Source organism: Podarcis cretensis (assembly GCF_951804945.1).
Source record: "Podarcis cretensis genome assembly, chromosome: 3".
Taxonomy (NCBI): Eukaryota; Metazoa; Chordata; class Lepidosauria; order Squamata; family Lacertidae; genus Podarcis; species Podarcis cretensis.
This window is the reverse complement of record NC_137172.1, coordinates 91,853,111-91,870,046: the sequence shown is the minus strand read 5'-3', so window position 1 is coordinate 91,870,046 and position 16,936 is coordinate 91,853,111. Positions and strand designations below refer to the sequence as shown.

General features: G+C 44.1%; 1 protein-coding gene across 5 annotated transcripts in view; it reads right to left on the bottom strand.

The window, feature by feature from the left end:
- The window catches only part of DST (dystonin), a 306,444-nt gene extending 292,028 nt beyond the window's left edge, over positions 1-14,416 (bottom strand). For 2 of the 5 annotated variants that reach the window (XM_079970257.1, XM_079970258.1), the window contains exons 1-2: positions 13,506-14,403; positions 12,913-12,974 (exon numbers count right to left, since the gene is read on the bottom strand). In XM_079970257.1, coding sequence (XP_079826383.1) covers positions 12,913-12,974; positions 13,506-13,686 — 243 coding nt within the window. In that variant the 5' untranslated portion in view covers positions 13,687-14,403. Of the gene's footprint in view, positions 1-12,912; positions 12,975-13,505 lie in introns of all 5 variants that reach the window. The other 3 variants (XM_079970248.1, XM_079970259.1, XM_079970249.1) reach the window with 3 other exon arrangements.
- Between the last annotated feature and the right edge of the window lie 2,520 nt (positions 14,417-16,936).

The window sequence follows — 16,936 nt, the reverse complement described above, 5'->3', positions numbered from 1 at the left end:
TCCACAAGTTCCCCGGGGAAATTCTGTCATGTAGATAAGGTAAGCGAAGTGTATTGTTTACACAAATGATACCACTTGCAAGTAAACCTAGTCCCAAGTCCCCACACTGTGAGTGAATCAAAGGAAAAGGAAATATTTTTGAAATGCCTTTTTTTCAAAAGGCAACATAGGGGGGAAATGTCTAACTTAATATTCTCTAAAACTGGTATTCTCCACATGAATTATTTCTGACCAACAGACAGAGAACAGGCACTATGTCTTTTGTTTCTCTCATGCACACATTTTTCTTTCCAAATATATTATTCTAATTCTTCCAAAAGAAGCAAAATAAAAAATACTAGCAAGTTACCAGTTATTGTATAGCCTGTTCCTCTAACATAATATTTTTATTTTTCAACTCTACCTCAGATTACCCAGTCTAGCAGCTAAAAGTTGCATATGAATCTAAGCATTGCAACAATTTTTCTATTGTTTTGAACACAATTTTGGAAGACACAATAGTTCATTGTTTCTTTTTTTAAAGGTTATTGACAATGCCTGTGCATATTTATATATAGTACACAAATTGCACGGGCCTTCATTTACTGACTACTAAAAGACTATTTGAATTATTACAGAATTGCGATTAAAATAATTAAAGAACCAAAGCCCAAACTTTATGGACAGCAAAATAACAATGCTTCATTTTTTCCATAAATGCAAAGTTTGGCTAATCCTAAAACTGTCAGACGTAACACTTTAATAAAAAGACAACTTTTCTACAAAATTAAGTTAGATTACATCTAAAACATGCTTTTGACAACCTTGATAATATCTGAGGAGTTACCTTTTTTATAGCTCGTATTACAGGCCAAAGTTAAGGTTGTCTGAGTGGCTGTTTAAGCAAGGATTTTGGCTGTCTCCCATTTTGAGGATTTGTAATATTAACATCTGATAAGCACTTTTAAAAATTCATTAACAAAGTTTTCACTACTGAGTATACATACATTACTGGAGAATATACCTGCAAAGGAGTGCAGGGAGCACTAAAACTTTGAGACAGCTAAAAATGACTGAGGCCTTCTAGTCACAAAATGGTGGCAGATGGAGGCAGAGTTTGGCATAATTACTTGGAAACTCCTGATAACATTTTCTGCTGACCTCTAACCCATCTCTAGTTGGTAAATTCTTTGCCACAGTGTTTTCCTTGTGGCAAGGAGTTCCATAGCTCAGCATTCCTCAGGCTGGGGAATTCTGTAACTTTAATAGCTATATAGAAAGGAGAATGTTGGCAACTATAGGTTCTCCCAGCACAGTGCTGTTGCAAGGGGATTAGCTCCTCCTGCACAAAGGTTAGCCCTTTGGTTCCACAGTTAATCACATCCTAACCCTGCCCTATACTAAATTTAGCAAATATAACTGGCATTCCCAATCCATCTTAATTAAGCCTCTGCTTACAATTATAGCCAAAAGAGATAAGAATGGGGACAGTAGAGTCTTGAGGTGCTAGAACAGACTGTATGCTCCCTCTGTGACTGGCTTTGGCTCTCCAGATGTTGCTGAATGGCCAGTGGTTGGGGATGATGGGAATTGTGCAACATCTGGAGGGCCAAAGGTTTCCCACCACTGCTCTGTGTGAAAAACCACCTCTTCCCTGATGCAGACTGCTTAATGCAACATCATACGGCAGAAGTAGTGAACCAAAGTCTGAGGACCACATCCTCCTGGGACCCCATGCCAGTGGTGACTGTGGCTATAAAGTGTGGGATGTGATCCACAGGTAGCAGACAAGTACAACATTCCTTGTAATGCTAGAGTGGACATGCAAGGGAATGTTTGGTCCGACTCCAGCCAGTCGAAACCTCCTGTTCCTCCTGGCCTGGAGCATCCTTCCCCTTGCATGTGACCAGAGGTGGGCGTGACTTTACCTGTCCAGGTAACAAAAGGACAGGTCACCCAGCACTCCCTCCCTTTTTTCTCTTTCTCCTTTCATCTACTTCCAGCTAGGACTGCTCTGTTGGCTTGCAGTCAACAGCAGCACAGGGATTGCCCCCCATATGAGGTAAATCCACATGTTGCTATTTGCAACTTTAAGTCTTTAAGCCTGCCTTCAGGATTGATACTGTGTACTGCCTTAACGTGAGTAAACTTACTTTTTGTTGACTATGAATAGGATTGTGGTGTTTTTATTCTTTTAAGAGGGATTCAAGTGAATTTACCAGAAACGTACAATTCAATCTGAGGCAGACTGAATTGCATAATAGTAAGAGGTTCTAATGAGGGACGCAGGTGGCGCTGTGGGTTAAAGCCTCAGCGCCTATGACTTGCCGATCGAAAGGTCGGCGGTTCGAATCCCTGCGGCGGGGTGCGCTCCCGCTGCTCGGTCCCAGCGCCTGCCAACCTAGCAGTTCGAAAGCACCTCCGGGTGCAAGTAGATAAATAGGGACCGCTTACCAGCGGGAAGGTAAACGGCGTTTCCGTGTGCGGCTCTGGCTTGCCAGAGCAGCGATGTCACGCTGGCCACGTGACCCGGAAGTGTCTCCGGACAGCGCTGGCCCCTGGCCTCTTAAGTGAGATGGGCGCACAACCCCAGAGTCTGTCAAGACTGGCCCGTACGGGCAGGGGTACCTTTACCTTTACCTTTTTAAGAGGTTCTAATGAGCCTGCAACCAGCTTTCTACTGTGTGTGAGAAGGGGAATGTAACTCTGCTACATAAGGAACTTGCTAGTGCAAGTTAGGAAGGATATTAATAAACAAAATATCCTCTCCTGCCACCCTGAACATTCTCACATAAAGGGGTATGCCTATCTCGTACACTCTCTCTCTCACACACACACACATACACATACAGGAGACATGCACAAACCTCTCTGTGCACTATAGTGCTATGTTTTAAATTTATTTTTCTCCCTTTTTTGCCACCATTGCATAAATCAGTGCAGCTGGGTGGAGGGAGAACAGTCTTGCTAAGGGTCCTGACTGGGCTACCTCTGCCATATAGCAATCTTATCGTTCTTCCGGGAGCAACCCGTGCCAACTTCAAGAGAAAGGGAAAGCAAAGATTCAGCATCTCATAACGAAAGATGGTTGAGGTTCAGATATAACCCGCTAGGGGATATACGCTCTTCCAGCGCCCATTAGCCAAGGCCAAAGCATCAGTGACATAATGCATTAATTGAACTATGATTCAACACTGTTTCCCCATTAATGCTCTGCTCTCGGTGGATTTCACTGTGAGGACGTCAGGGTCACAAGGTCTTATGAGAAAACCATTTCGAAGGAGGTACGCTGCTTCCCAGCACTGTACTATATAGTAGCTGTCTGAATGAACAGGATATCAACAATCAATGCAGAACCTAAAGAAGATGAACACTATTGGGTATTAGTTCTGTTTTGTAGATTGGTTTTCCTTTGACTCGGCATGCAACAATGCATCATAAATACGGCTATGGGTTTCCTCCCCAATAAGAGTAGCATAGTGCCATGGCTCAGAAGCACAGTGTTCTATTAGTAAAAGAGTACTAGATTAGGATTAGTAAAGGTAAAGGGAGCCCTGACCATTAGGTCCAGTCATGGCTGACTCTGGGGTTGCGGCGCTCATCTCGCTTTACTGGCCAAGGGAGCCGGCGTACAGCTTCCGGGTCATGTGGCCAGCATGACTAAGCCGCTTCTGGTGAACCAGAGCAGCGCACGGAAATGCCGTTTACCTTCCCGCCAACTCCGTTTACCTTCTACTTGCACTCTGACGTGCTTTCGAACTTCTGATCGGCAAGTCCTAGGCTCTGTGGTTTAACTCACAGTGCCCCTGGCATCCCTTCAGATTAGGATTAAGCAAACCCAAATTCCAATTCCCCCCTCTTATCCAGGAAGCCCACTGGATGACCTTCAGTCAGTACCTAACTCTCTACTTTACCTCACAGAGTTGTTGATTTGGGGTGGGGGGAGATACAGGATTGCAGCCTTGCTCACTCTACTATACCAGATCTCCAACAATCATCTGTTTGAATGTTTTCTCTGTCCCCTGCTCAATCATTGCCAAGGGAGGCCAGCTTTGTTTAATATTTTCTGCCTTTATCCAGACAGTAATTGTGAAGATAACTGCTGTGTGTAAGTAGAGACTGTGCTGGAGTGATAAACCAAGACAGAGGCGCAATTTGCGGGGGGGGGGGGGGGTAGAGTATCTGTCTGTTGTGTCAGTTTTAGGCAGTTCCTGTAGCATTGAAGGCATTTAGTTAGCACTTGAGTCATTACTCCCCTTCAGTTCACAGATCCTTAAAACATTTGTGTCAAGTTTCTGGATTATGCCATCTGCACAAAAAGTGAACTCCCCTATCTGCAGAGGCAGGCAATCTTTGTTCACAAAAGATACACTAAGCCTATATCATCACTGCATATAAGCTTACAGAGCTATAAAAAGGTACCCCCCCCCATTTTGCTTCAATTGGGAGAAAGAAGCACCATTCTCTGCGCAATTTTGTGCATGTTTCCACCAACTGCTTACCAGATGGTCTGACTGGTCTTCAATGCAGGCTAAGTTCCTAGTGAAAAGTTTTTGTAATGTAAGGAACACACTTCCTCTATATCTATCTAGTTCTCTCTCTCATATATATTTTTATACATTTCTATCTAACAGTCCATTACTATTTACATCTCCCTTTTTATTTGTTTCTAACTCTCTCTCTCACTCTTTCCCTTGCTAGCCGTTTCCAATCACATCTACCATAAGAGCTAAAGTTAATGACCAATTGACAAAACAATTATTTCTTGTATTTTAAATTTAATCCATGTGTCAGGATGGGGAACCTGTGAACTTCTAGATACTGCTGGACAACAGCTCCCATCACCCCTGACCATGAATAGTCAAAGTGGCTGGGTGTTAAAATTCCAGAAACATCTCCAAGTTCACAGATTCCCCACTCCATCTTGGTATCTTGCTAGCCATTTGCACAGCATCGCTAGCTGAAATTATGTCCATCATAAGAGATAAAACTTTATGTGGGACTGAGAATACAGTACTTCTCTATATTACACATTAATTCCTACCTACAGCAGGATTTATTCTAATTATTGCAGGGAAACCTTTTATTTTCATATTCAAAAACATTTCCTCCCTTGACCTTGTTCCTTGAACCTTCCGTGCTTAATGGAATGCATTTCCAACACCCTAAGGCAGAAATGTGTCCAAATACAATTGATTCCATCTACTGAAAAAATAATTCCTTTGAATAGACAGAAGCTTGCATTTGTCTGTGTCTCTCCTTAAATGCACTTTCCCCAAATCAGACACAGAACTATAAATTCAGCTTAGAGGCTTTTCTGATTTTCCTTTTCATCTGAGTTAGTCGTACACTCAGAAGCTTATAAATAACCCTGGGATTCTTCTACTGAATTATAGCAGAAGACTTCCAAGGCTATTCATTATCATTCTATAGTGGCAACAAGAATGATATTTTTAGCTGGTTGTCCTGTTAAGCAGAAAGTGGGTTGACTGTGATAATGGGTCACACACAGAAGATGGCTTTTTTGTACGAGGCAAGAAGGAAATGTTTGTCAAAAATGAAGAGGTTGTGGGGAAGAATATATTGAGCTAAACATTCAGCAGTTGGAGTTTTCTGTTATCAACATTACCAATAGGATTTTTTTTATTTCCGTTTGCTTCCCTGGGTGACCTATTTTTTGCACCAGACATGCATAAGCATCTTATCTACATGACAACTGAATACATAAATGTCATATCCTGTAGTGACAGTAACTTTTCAGCAGGCTAAGCAGCAGATGTAGTCTGTGAAATGCAAATGCTACCAAAATGCATTTCTTCAGTATAAAACTAAATATGCGCAGTCATCTCCCTGCAACCAGGATAATAACAAATACAAATTTGGTTCCATTACGCAGGGAGCAAAATCCTGTCACTAGCAATTCTGCTAAATCAAAAAGCCCTTAAGTGACAGCTGAACCAGGTCAATTGCCACGAATAACTCATCTTGGGCACTGCTGTATGGTACAAAATGTTTTAGGCTACAAAACTGAACATTTCTCTCCCTTTGAATAATAAATCCAATTGAAATGTATTGACAGTTTTGCACGGGATGTAGGATCAGATCTTCTATGGCTTGATCTGAGTTTATTAAAAAGCCTGTTTTCGCACATCATCACCCCACATGTTCACTGAGAGATTAATGGCTGTCTAGTGACCTATGAACTGTAATCACACTTTAGAAGTTAATTTGGTTCCCAAAGAGGTTAGCAGCTCCAGTTTTTCACTATGGATATAATCAAGTAACTTCCAAAGTAGTAGATTAAAGCAATTCAAATAGGTAATGTATATCTGTAGGGCAGTCACTTTAAGAATAGCAATGCTTAATTTATAACACAACTTCCTTACAATCCTTTTCAAGTGTATGTTACATGAATTCACACCCAAATCCTAATTTCTAAAAGGGGAGGTGCTGTGGCTCAATCCTGCATAGAAACTGTTTTCCCTCCAAGCCAAAGGTAGGGGATCTGGTTCTGACTTCTCCTTGGGGAAAGACATACAATGTAAGATCATAGAAATTATGGTGATTGTCACTGATGATGATGATGATGATGATGATAATAATAATAATAATAATGATATCATCACCACCATCATACTATATATCCACAGTGAAATCAGTTCTTCAAAATGGCATTATCAAGAAGAAGGCATCAACAGGCTTTGGGACAACCACAAAGTTTACAGAGGTACAAAAAATATTTTTGGAAAAATAACACTTGGGACTCAATCCAGATTCAGCCAGCGGCCCTTTGCAGAGTGGTAGGCCCAAGCAGTAATAGCAGAGGTTGGGTGGGGGCATGATCAAGACTGGTGCTGTTGCTTGACAGCAATGGGACCAGACCTGTTCAGCCCCTCCTCGCCTCCAGAATTCCCCATTTTGGGGGCCCTGATGCCTGTTGTCAGGGGGCATCCCATCAATGGCACACTCATCTAGCTGAGTGGCCATGCCAGCAGAGCTCAGCAGAGGGACACCTCCACCCAATTCATACCCACCCATTAAGGGAGGTTTTAACTGCTCTTGCAGGAGGTGGAACCCAAAACAGCTCAGTGAGGAATGAGTGTGATGAGAGGCCACTGAATGCTTGATTGAAAGTGCCTGTTGTGAAGGGAGGGGAATGGAAATCCTGAACAGGAACACTCTGCACTGTAATATTTTGTTTCAGGCGCCACTTGTTACTTACTGTTTTAAAGCTCCGGCACTAAACCATGCACCCAAACCAAGCAACTCTGATGTTCCCAGGCTCATGGCTAAGACCTACTGATTGCATCATTTTGCTAATTGTGCAACATAGAAGACCATTTGAATTTAGTCCCAGTATATATAGGGGCTTTAGTGGTAATCAAACATTGGCCAATTTAGTTTGATGAATTGTGTTTGCATTGTGCTACATCATTAGATATACTGTATGATAAGCAGTATCATGGACACTGATAAAGTCAGCAGTGCCAGGACCTTGTCTGAGGAAAACATTTGCACACAAGCTTCTTTGTCCTGCTGCTGTTTGAGTCCATGGATTGCTAACTTTAACAGAGCAGACTCTGATTAAGTTAGGATAATGCTTATGCAGTCATACAATGTGCTCAAGGTTTGTGATACCAGATCTCTGGTTGCCCTCCACACCTTATCACTGTCAGAGCTGTGCACCAGATTCAGCCAAGGCCAAATCCCCAAGCCAAATCAGACATATGAGGAGGACTTTGGGCGAGTCAGGAAGGGACAGGTACAAGCCACTGCGAGTCAGGTTTGATAGGCAGAGAATGATCTGGGGGCAGGAGAGAAAGGAGAGGAGGGCAAGGTGGGAAAGCCACAGGAAAAGGGTCAAGTCCTACCCAACTGGTGGGTGCCTCTTCCCAAGAGGAGGCAGACCCAACACCATGGCTTTCACCCTACCCCACAAGATCAATGCCTGCACTCCACATCAATCTTGCAGGTGTAGGTGCTGCTTTGTAAGGGGCTTTCATGCAGAAACGCCACTTGTGAAGCAGTACCTCACAGGATCAAACCCTCCTGCTGACCACTTGATAGACAGGAGAATCTGAGCCTCTGCAGTGTCCTGGGTCCTCCTCCTTCACAAGCGTTTTCCTTCGTGTGCAGGGAAACCACTAGCAATGGAGCAGTGACCAGAACTCAACAGGAATGCGTCCTTCCACTTAACAGCTAGTAGGGTCCAATCCTGCAGAGTACTGGTACAACTCCTTGGCCCTTTTCAAAACCAAATGTGTTAAAATAGGATTTTAAACTTACCTTGGGGATGGATTCAGGCGTACCAACCCCCAAAGTTGGACCAAAGTTGTTGAGCTTTGTTTAGGGCAGCTACCGATTTAAGCTGTGCCCCCCCCGAAATGCCCAGGAACCACCTTGCTGACCGCAAGCACCCCTGCTGCCCAGAATTACAACCCCCAACACACAACAGCCAGTGTGCTGCACTGCAGAGTCTCGTGCTGTCCCTAAAGATACCTATGGTGCCCTATGCCCTCCCTCCTGGTGCGGACCGCCCCCACCGTGCCCAGCTACCTCCGCTACTGAATTAGGACATCACAGGATGAAATCTACCCAATCTGGGCCACAGGGTGGATCGGGGGTCTGTGCACACCCCTAATCATTGACTGCATTCAACAGGTTTATTTGACTGAGAGCCAGAAGTGTACAATAGAAAACCATGGCAGGTTATAAATGACCTAGAGGCCTTTTACTGGTTTCCCTTAGCCATTTCATTTGCTCCTCATAGTCAATTCAAGACAAGCACACCTCCATGCAACCTTGGATTGATGAGTGCCATCTTCTTGATGTCATCTTGAATACTCTGTGGTATGATATATGGTGCTAGGGGATGTTTAATCACTTCACTGGACATGTGCGTGTGTGTTTAAACAGCAGTATGTGCTCTGCTGCATCCATGTTCAAACCAGCACCATGGGCAACTCTTATCTCCACAGGGAGCCTCAGAATTTTGCGCTGGATATTGAGTTCTAATTATGTTTACACAGATGCATACATTTCAACCATTGTAAAAGCTGGAGGAGGGAGAGTTGGCCTCATTTGCAATTCTTTCCTTTGAAAAATCTATTTCCCAAGGCACCTAGGAAGCTAAGTCTCATTGAAAGTCAATGGGACTTGTACTCCCAACCGCCTACAGCTGCCCTCCCATACACAATTCGACTGCTTTTAAATCCCACTGAAGTCAATGGGATTTGAGCAGCCCTGTGTGCAGCATTATAGCCTAAGGCTGCAATCTTCAAGCAGCTTACCTTTCCTGAGAATTGTGCTGCTGCAGCAGTTTCAAAGTTTAGCTTATAAGTTTAAGGAAAATCATAACTAGACATCAAAGAAAGTCATGGCTGGTGCCCTGTCCTTCTAAAAAGACCACATCCCACTGAAATTACCAGATCTTGTAATACCTGATATTTGGAAACTATAGGCTAAAGCAGAAACCCCAAGCAAATTTATCAGGAAGTAAGTTCCACTAAAAAAGAAACCAGCGCTAACTGACTCACTCACAATTGACTACAGTACATCAAACATCATGGAGAGTACAATTCTGACTGTGGTTATTTGGCTGTAAGAGCCAGAACACACATTATGGTCCTGGCCAGCAACTAGCTTTCCTTAAAAAGCCACTTGGATAAGCAAGGAAGGCCTGGAGATCCAACATCTTAACCCACGCCTCACTAAAATAGATTTTCCATCCTGTTCTGCTGCCTCCCGGTGCCAGCAGGGAAGGGGAGGAAGTTCGTAATTTCAAAATTGTGGCATCCAGGTGACATCATAACCTATGAGGTCATAAAGGGTGTGGTGCCCAGTTCACTTATTCCACTGAAAGGAATGGACTTTGGACTGTAATACTGATTTTCTTATTATAACAAAACACCCATCATTCAACATTTGCCAGTAGTTTTGTAATATTGATTATTGTCCTTTGGAGATGAGAATCCATTAAATATATGCATGTGATACATGATACAATTCAAATGATTAATAGTTAATGCTCAAAACCACCATGTTGTTTCCTAGATACTCTGCTTTTTTGAGGAACTTCCCACGCAAACCAGCTTATAATCGCCAATAAAAACCAACACTTGACAATAAAATATAAAAATGCAGACTATGGTACAGCTAAACAATAGAACAGCAGAAACACTGACGTACGGATATAGAATATCTGTGTGTGATTGCAAAATTATTAATTTTGAATAAAGAAGGTGGTGACAGGATTAGTAAAAATTGAATGTGTTTTTGTTGAAAGGGTTTTTTTAAAAAAGCTGCTCAATTATTCAAGGACTTTCAATGTAGGAAAATAATGTTATGCACACTTTAAAGTAAAGCAATTAAACATTAAATAAACCCACTCCTTAGAAGTGACAATGTGGAAGCCTCTGTGTTCCAAGTCAGTTAATTTGAGATAAGGCAGAATCAGCCTGACTTTTGATTTAATAATATAAATTAGCAATGCCGTAAGTTACCATGCCCTTTTGTTAGCGTATCCCTAGCAGTCCAATTCTGAAACATGAGTGGGGAACCTCAGGGTGAATGCGGCCCTCCTGACCTCTCCATCAGGCCCCCAGTATGCTCCCCAAGCCACACCCCTCACTGGTCCTGCTTCACCCCCCCCCACTGTTTTCTGCTGGCTGGAATGGGTCCTTGAACTCTGATAATGCCTCTTGCTTGCCTGGATGGAGAATGGGGGGGGGGGGCAGTTCTGAGTGTGTGTGGAATCCAGCCTACCTGTATAAAGGTAAAAAAAATGCTGTTCTGCCCATAGAAGGTTGTCCAGAAAGGAATGGGACCCTTGGGCTGGAAAAAAAGCCCTTGCTATAAAAAATTAAGCAAAAGTAAGTCACTGAGTTCTGTGAGGGCTTAGTTATAAGCATAGAACCGTATCCTCTACATACAACAAATTACATATGGAAATGTAAGGTTCAGCAAAGCAGGGCAAGACGTCCTCTGGAAATTCACAGATTAGACGTCGCCTCTCCAGAAGTGGCTTGTGAGGAGGGGCAGAGGAAACAAGCTAGCTTCCTGGCAGGTGGGTGGGACCAGCCCAAGCGCCTGAGGCAAAGGACAAAATGGTGCCACCCACCCCACCACCCGGGGAGAAGGGGTGAGTGAAGATCTACATCAGGTATAAGGGGGGGGGAATGAAGATCTACATTGGGAACAAAGGTGGGAGAAGAGCACCAGCCTCTCCTATTCGCCAACTGGTTCCCAGGAGGCGGCAGATCCGGCCTCCAAGGAGCACACCACAGCTGCTGCATTCCTTGGAGGCTGGATCTGCTGCCCCTGTGGATGTTGCCACCTGAGGCAGTTGTCTCACACTGTCTCGTGGGTGGGCTGCCCTGCAGGTGGGTGGCTTGGGGGCAGTAAGGTCAGCGCAGTCCAGCACCTCTGAACATTTCACATCACTTATTGATCATTAGTGATCAATAGGACTACATCAAATTGCTGATACTAAGACCCAGCCAGTCAAAATACATTTCAGTCCCACTGATTTCAATGGGGAAAATTCCCTCAGTTGATTAGCTCTACCACTGAAATGAATGGGATTTGTGCTTAACTTTTAGTAGACTGATCCTGTGCAACCCAATCCTATGTATGTTTACTCAGGCATAAGTCCAACAGACCTTGCTCCCAGGGAAGTGTGGCTAAGACGGTACGTTAAGAAGGTAAGGCTGGAAGTGTAGCCACACTTGAATGGGACTAAATCCCATTTAAAACAGAGGGTTAATGTGCTTATTATCACAGGCTGCGAGGCTAGTGCATTTACCAGGAAGTAAGAATGCATTGGAATTTACTTCTGAGCAAACATGCCTAGGACTGGGCTGCATGAAAGAAATGAGTTGTTATTTAACTATTAATAATTGAACTGAAAATGTTAAATGAAGCCCCAACTCAAATCTCCAGATTTAGCTTTAGATATGCAAATCAGTCACTTTACACAGAGGAAAAAAGTTACTTGATAAATGTTTTGATTTTCCAGTGGGATTTGGAGGCAATTTTAATAGAGAATCAATTGTCCTTGAACATTCTTGTATAAGAAAGGGGCAATTCTACAAAGGAGAGGTCCCTCTAGAATAGGATCCCCCACCAGATTGCTTTGAAAGGATGTTCTTAAATGTACAAATGCAAAAAGAAAAAGAAATCACTGGAAAAAAGAATTATTAAGTGCCAGAAGCACCAAATAACCTTGAGAGGTTGTGAGAAGATTAGATGTGCTCTGCTTCCTTAAATCTGTAGCAGGAAGCCAGGAATGACTAAGTTTTATTATTTTATTTTTAATGCAAGAAGTATTAACAGAAAATGAACAAAGGAGACAGACTGTAGAATTGTCTCCATTCCTTGCTCCTCCTTAGCAAAAGAAAAAAAACTTTCTGAAATCAAGTGGTCATTGAAAGCTTGGAGACCCTCTATAATTTTGGCATGGTGGCAGCCATAAATAGAAAGGCTACCAATCCTCTTTCCTACAAACAGTTAGTTCCTTAAACATTTTCAGTGCTCCTTTTACTTGAGTTTTCACATGAAGTTTGAAACTCAAAAATGTAGGGTGGCAATATATAGCTAATGACTGATGATGAAACAAGCAAAAGCTGATTTAGGCATGGATCTGATGCCAACCCTTTTGCCTCCATGTTGCTACTATTAATAGCTGCATTTATTGAATTATCTTCTAATATAAAGCCATTCTTACAGACACAGGTACTGAAAGAATCAATATACTGTATTAGTTAACAAGAAAACAGCATTAAACAAATGCATTAGGCTATGCAACCATTTAAGCGAAATGGTATGTTCAATGAATACAAAACATTGCAAAACTTTTATTTTAAAGCGGCAAGTGCTCTTATATATAGACAGATATTCAGTGATTTATATTTTGGTAACAAAACTTGTTCTGACCTTTAGATTGCGCGCTAGATAAATTACCTCGGAGCGAAAGTGGTGGCTTCTCATTGCAGCATCTGGAAATGAAAAGGAGAATTGTGTTGTTGTTTTTAAAAAAGGCAGAACTGCATCTGTCTGCACTTCAAAGTAATTTAAGTTCTTGTACACGTCTGCCTGCTCAGTGTTCCTATTCTTGCTAATCCTCATCGCTACAGTCACCACTGAAATGATGTGAAGTCTCTGTGCTGAGCAGCCATCATGTATATCTTAATTCTCCCTCCTCCTCTCTAGAAGTTGGATGGGAAAGTTCTAACGTACTTGAGCAGCGAGAGGGGTTCCCACCCAGCATCTTATGATCTCGTTAAGGGATGGGGTGGAGACTAGGCTGCCGCAGTCTCTTAAAAGCCCTTTCCCCCCAAATAATCCGGGGAGATCCGGAGAGTGGGCGAGCTCTCCCATTAGCAGCAAGTCGTTAACTATCACAGCTGGGCAGGCGACGGGGGATTCCCTTTCCCTCCCCATGCTCCCTCCTTCCCTCTGAAGAAGCTGGATTCCTCCGTCCCCCTTTGGCAAAAGGCTGCCAGCCGGGCAGGCACTGCGTCTCTTACCTCGGCTCCTTGAGCGCCCGGAAAAGACCGATTTGATCGGATGCCTCCCTTTCTGGAGCTTGCGGTGCCAGCAGCAGAAGAATAAAATCGTGGCGACGGTGCCCAACAGCAGAAGAAGCAAGAAGAGGGCACATTGGATGCTGTAAGGTCTCAGCAGAACTAAAAAAGCGGCGGCGATCATGGTTCAAGAGTATGTTGGGGGGTTGCTTTCTTTTCCAGGGAGAATTTGAGGTGGGGGGAGTGTTAAGGAAAAGCTGCTGAGGACGAATGAGCCTGGAGGAAGGACAGGAGCCTTGGCGAGAAAACGCTGCAAAGGGCAAGCTTGCCTATGTAGACGGCTGGAGCAGGAGGAGGAGGAGCATCATCCTGGCTTGGTCCTTGTGGCCCCGGAATCAGGGCTCCTCAATAGCTGCAGCAGACCCAGTTCTGAGACGTGTCAGTGATTTCCGCGAGGAGAGAGGGACCCTCAATCCATGACTCAGCAGACAAGAAGGCGGCAGCAACAGCAGCAGCAGCTCACACAGCAGGGGATTTTTTTCCTCTGGCTTTGCTTTGCTTTTTTTCCCTTCCACGCGTGAGGGAGAGGGGGAGAGAGAGAGGGAGAGAGGGACAGAGCAAGTGCAGATGGATCAGCAGCAGCAGCAGCAGCAGCAGCAGCAGCACCTAAGCTGCAGTCCTGCCTGGAGACAGGGAGAGGGCACCCCTCCGGAGCTGATTTTGCAGCCCGGTATTGCTGCTGTGCGCCTCCAGCTCTTGCATCTCAGCCATGCCCTGTAGCAAGAACGCTGCTGAGGCGGAGGATAGATGGCTGCTGCCGCCGCCGCTGCCCATCAGGAAACCGATTTGCAGAAGGGGAGGGAGGAGAGAAAGAAAGGGGCGATTCCTAAAGTTTGCTGCCGCCACCGCCGCTCCTCCTGCTGCTGCTGTTACTACTGGCTGTTCACGAGTGAGGGGGATTTGTGGGGGGGGAGTGTTGCGGTGCTGGGGGGGGGGAGCAGAACTTGGCTGCCCGGGGGTTGATGACATCACAGGCTGCTGCAGAGTGAAAAATGGCTGCTTTAAGGTGCGAGCAAGGGGAGAGGCAGCCTTGCTGCTGGAGGAGAGGATCACTGCTGGGTCTTGAGAGGAAGGCATCATCCACCGCAGCAGGCGAGCGAGCAGACTTGGCGAAAGAGGCTGAGCTGGGCAGGCACGTCGTCGCAGTCATCCTGATCCGCTGCCCTCCCCGGTTTGCTGCTGTTCACTTCTTCGAGGATTAAGAGAGGCGATTCCCTCCCCCACTTGCAGATCTTGCAGCTTCTGAAAAGGAGGCAACGGCGGCGAGGAGCTGGGAAGCAAGGGCAAGCGGAGAGTCAGGCAGGGGAAGAATCAGGTGGACATTTCCTCCCTTCAAGTTCAGTGATTTGGCAAATGAACGTCATGCTTTTTTGCTCCCCCGGGCTCTAAACGTTGCACGTGTGGAGAGGCAGGCAGACGTCTCTTCTCTTAGGATGCATTTGGAAGTCGAGCTGATTTTTAGCCTGTGATCCTTCCAGAATTCCGAGGATAAATTGAGTTGAAGGGAACGCAGTGCCTATATGCTTGAGCCTGTTTGTGGATTTGGCAGTGCAATCTCGCGTAAGCCCCACTATGATCAGAGGGGCTTGCTTCCCTTGCAAGGGCACCAAGCTGTCAGTTTATTAAGGAATGGCTCTTCCTTATATAATGGCTCTTCGTGATCGTGCCAGTTAACAGGATTTTGGCCTGCAAGCCTGCTTTTACAGCTCAAAAGCAGGACATACTATTTAAGACCCAGTTTCGTGAAGAGGTGATTTGGGTTATGGCACATCATGAGCAAAGTGTTTGTCAGGCACTGTTTCTTTTGGCTTCAGGCTCAGGTTGCAGCTTCCTCTCAAAAAGCTCTGGGTGCAAAAAAAGCCTTTATAGGTGTCCCTAGCAAAGAATTGTTCCTCCTTTTTCTGAGGTTCAGGTGTGGAGTGCTACTGCTTATGTAGTTAACAGCACCACCCATGCTCAAGGAGTTGCCAGCAGGCTTGAAGGAACTCCCAAGATCTGCAGAAGTGCAAAAAAACCAAGAAAAAACAAACACCATTTAGGGGGGAAGCACACACACAGAGAGGGAGGGAACACTGCAACAGCCCAATGAGGATTAAGCATGCTCATTGGCCTTGAAATACTATCAGAAAGGGGGAAGAACAGAAAGGAGGAATGGAATGGAACAGCAGAATTTAAAGCTGCAACATTTTGTTGCAGGACCCATTTATATTACAGTATTTCCACATAGTGACACACACTGCATGCTTGATAAAGATCAGTAATATTCATATTTAGGCAATTTTAAATACCGTACTGACAGGGGAAGTTCCTAGTTCTCCCTTGTTGCTGCAGCAACATCAGACATGTTACGCTTTATCTTGCTCCTACACTATCATCCTGTAGTGAATTGCAACTTCCTGAATCTACTAGCAGCTGCCACCACCCTTGAATGGGTCATATGTGATGGAATATTTATGATGCAATTATGCTTTCCTGATAAGTTTCTCAACAGCAAATATATTTTAGATATTACAGATTTTGCCATATCCTTGCTGACAAGAAAATGCAACACAGAAATATTTATTTATTTTTGTCCATTTGATCCCTACTTTGTGGTTTGATAATCAGGGTTGTTGGGTTTTTCACTGACTTCGTGGCCACATATACATAGGGAAGCATCTATTTGTAAGTCCTTAGAAATAATAAAACCTGCTGTGCAACCCCAGTTTCATTTTTTTATCTGATAGGGACAGAGCAAATACAAAGTGTGTTTATGCTGCAGACAGTACATATTTATAGCACATAACTCCATATCAAAGTAGATTAGGAAACAGTATTACATACAATAGCAGTCAAGTACATTTGGATTAAAATGCTAGAGCTAAATAACTCTTACTTCTTGTTGGTGGTACCTGCATTGCACCCTGTTCCTGTGCACATTTACGGAGAAGTTACATGTCACATTGCTCAGTGGAAGTTCATTGCAAGTTAGTGGGGGGGGGGGAGAGACTGTAGCATTTGATACAATTCAGTGCACTTTTGCACAGAATTGAGGTCCACTATGTTTAGTAGGGTACACTCCTTTATAAGTGTATTTAAGATTGCAGCCTTAGCAATCTTACTCCTACACCTACCTGCAGATAAGCCCCTTTGAATTCAGTTGCACCTGCTTCTGAGTAGACATGTACAGAATAGTGCTGTTCAGTCACCTAGCATTTTACACAGCTCGGCTGTTTCACCTAGTATGTTGCAGCAGGATTGTATTATAAATGGTCACTGGTATATCTCACATTGTGGATTTATGGCTTGGTTTCTGAAGATACATTAAGGGTACATTGCATGATGTGACAAATACAAGGTTTCTGAACACCGCAGCATACTGCAGTCACTCTCTG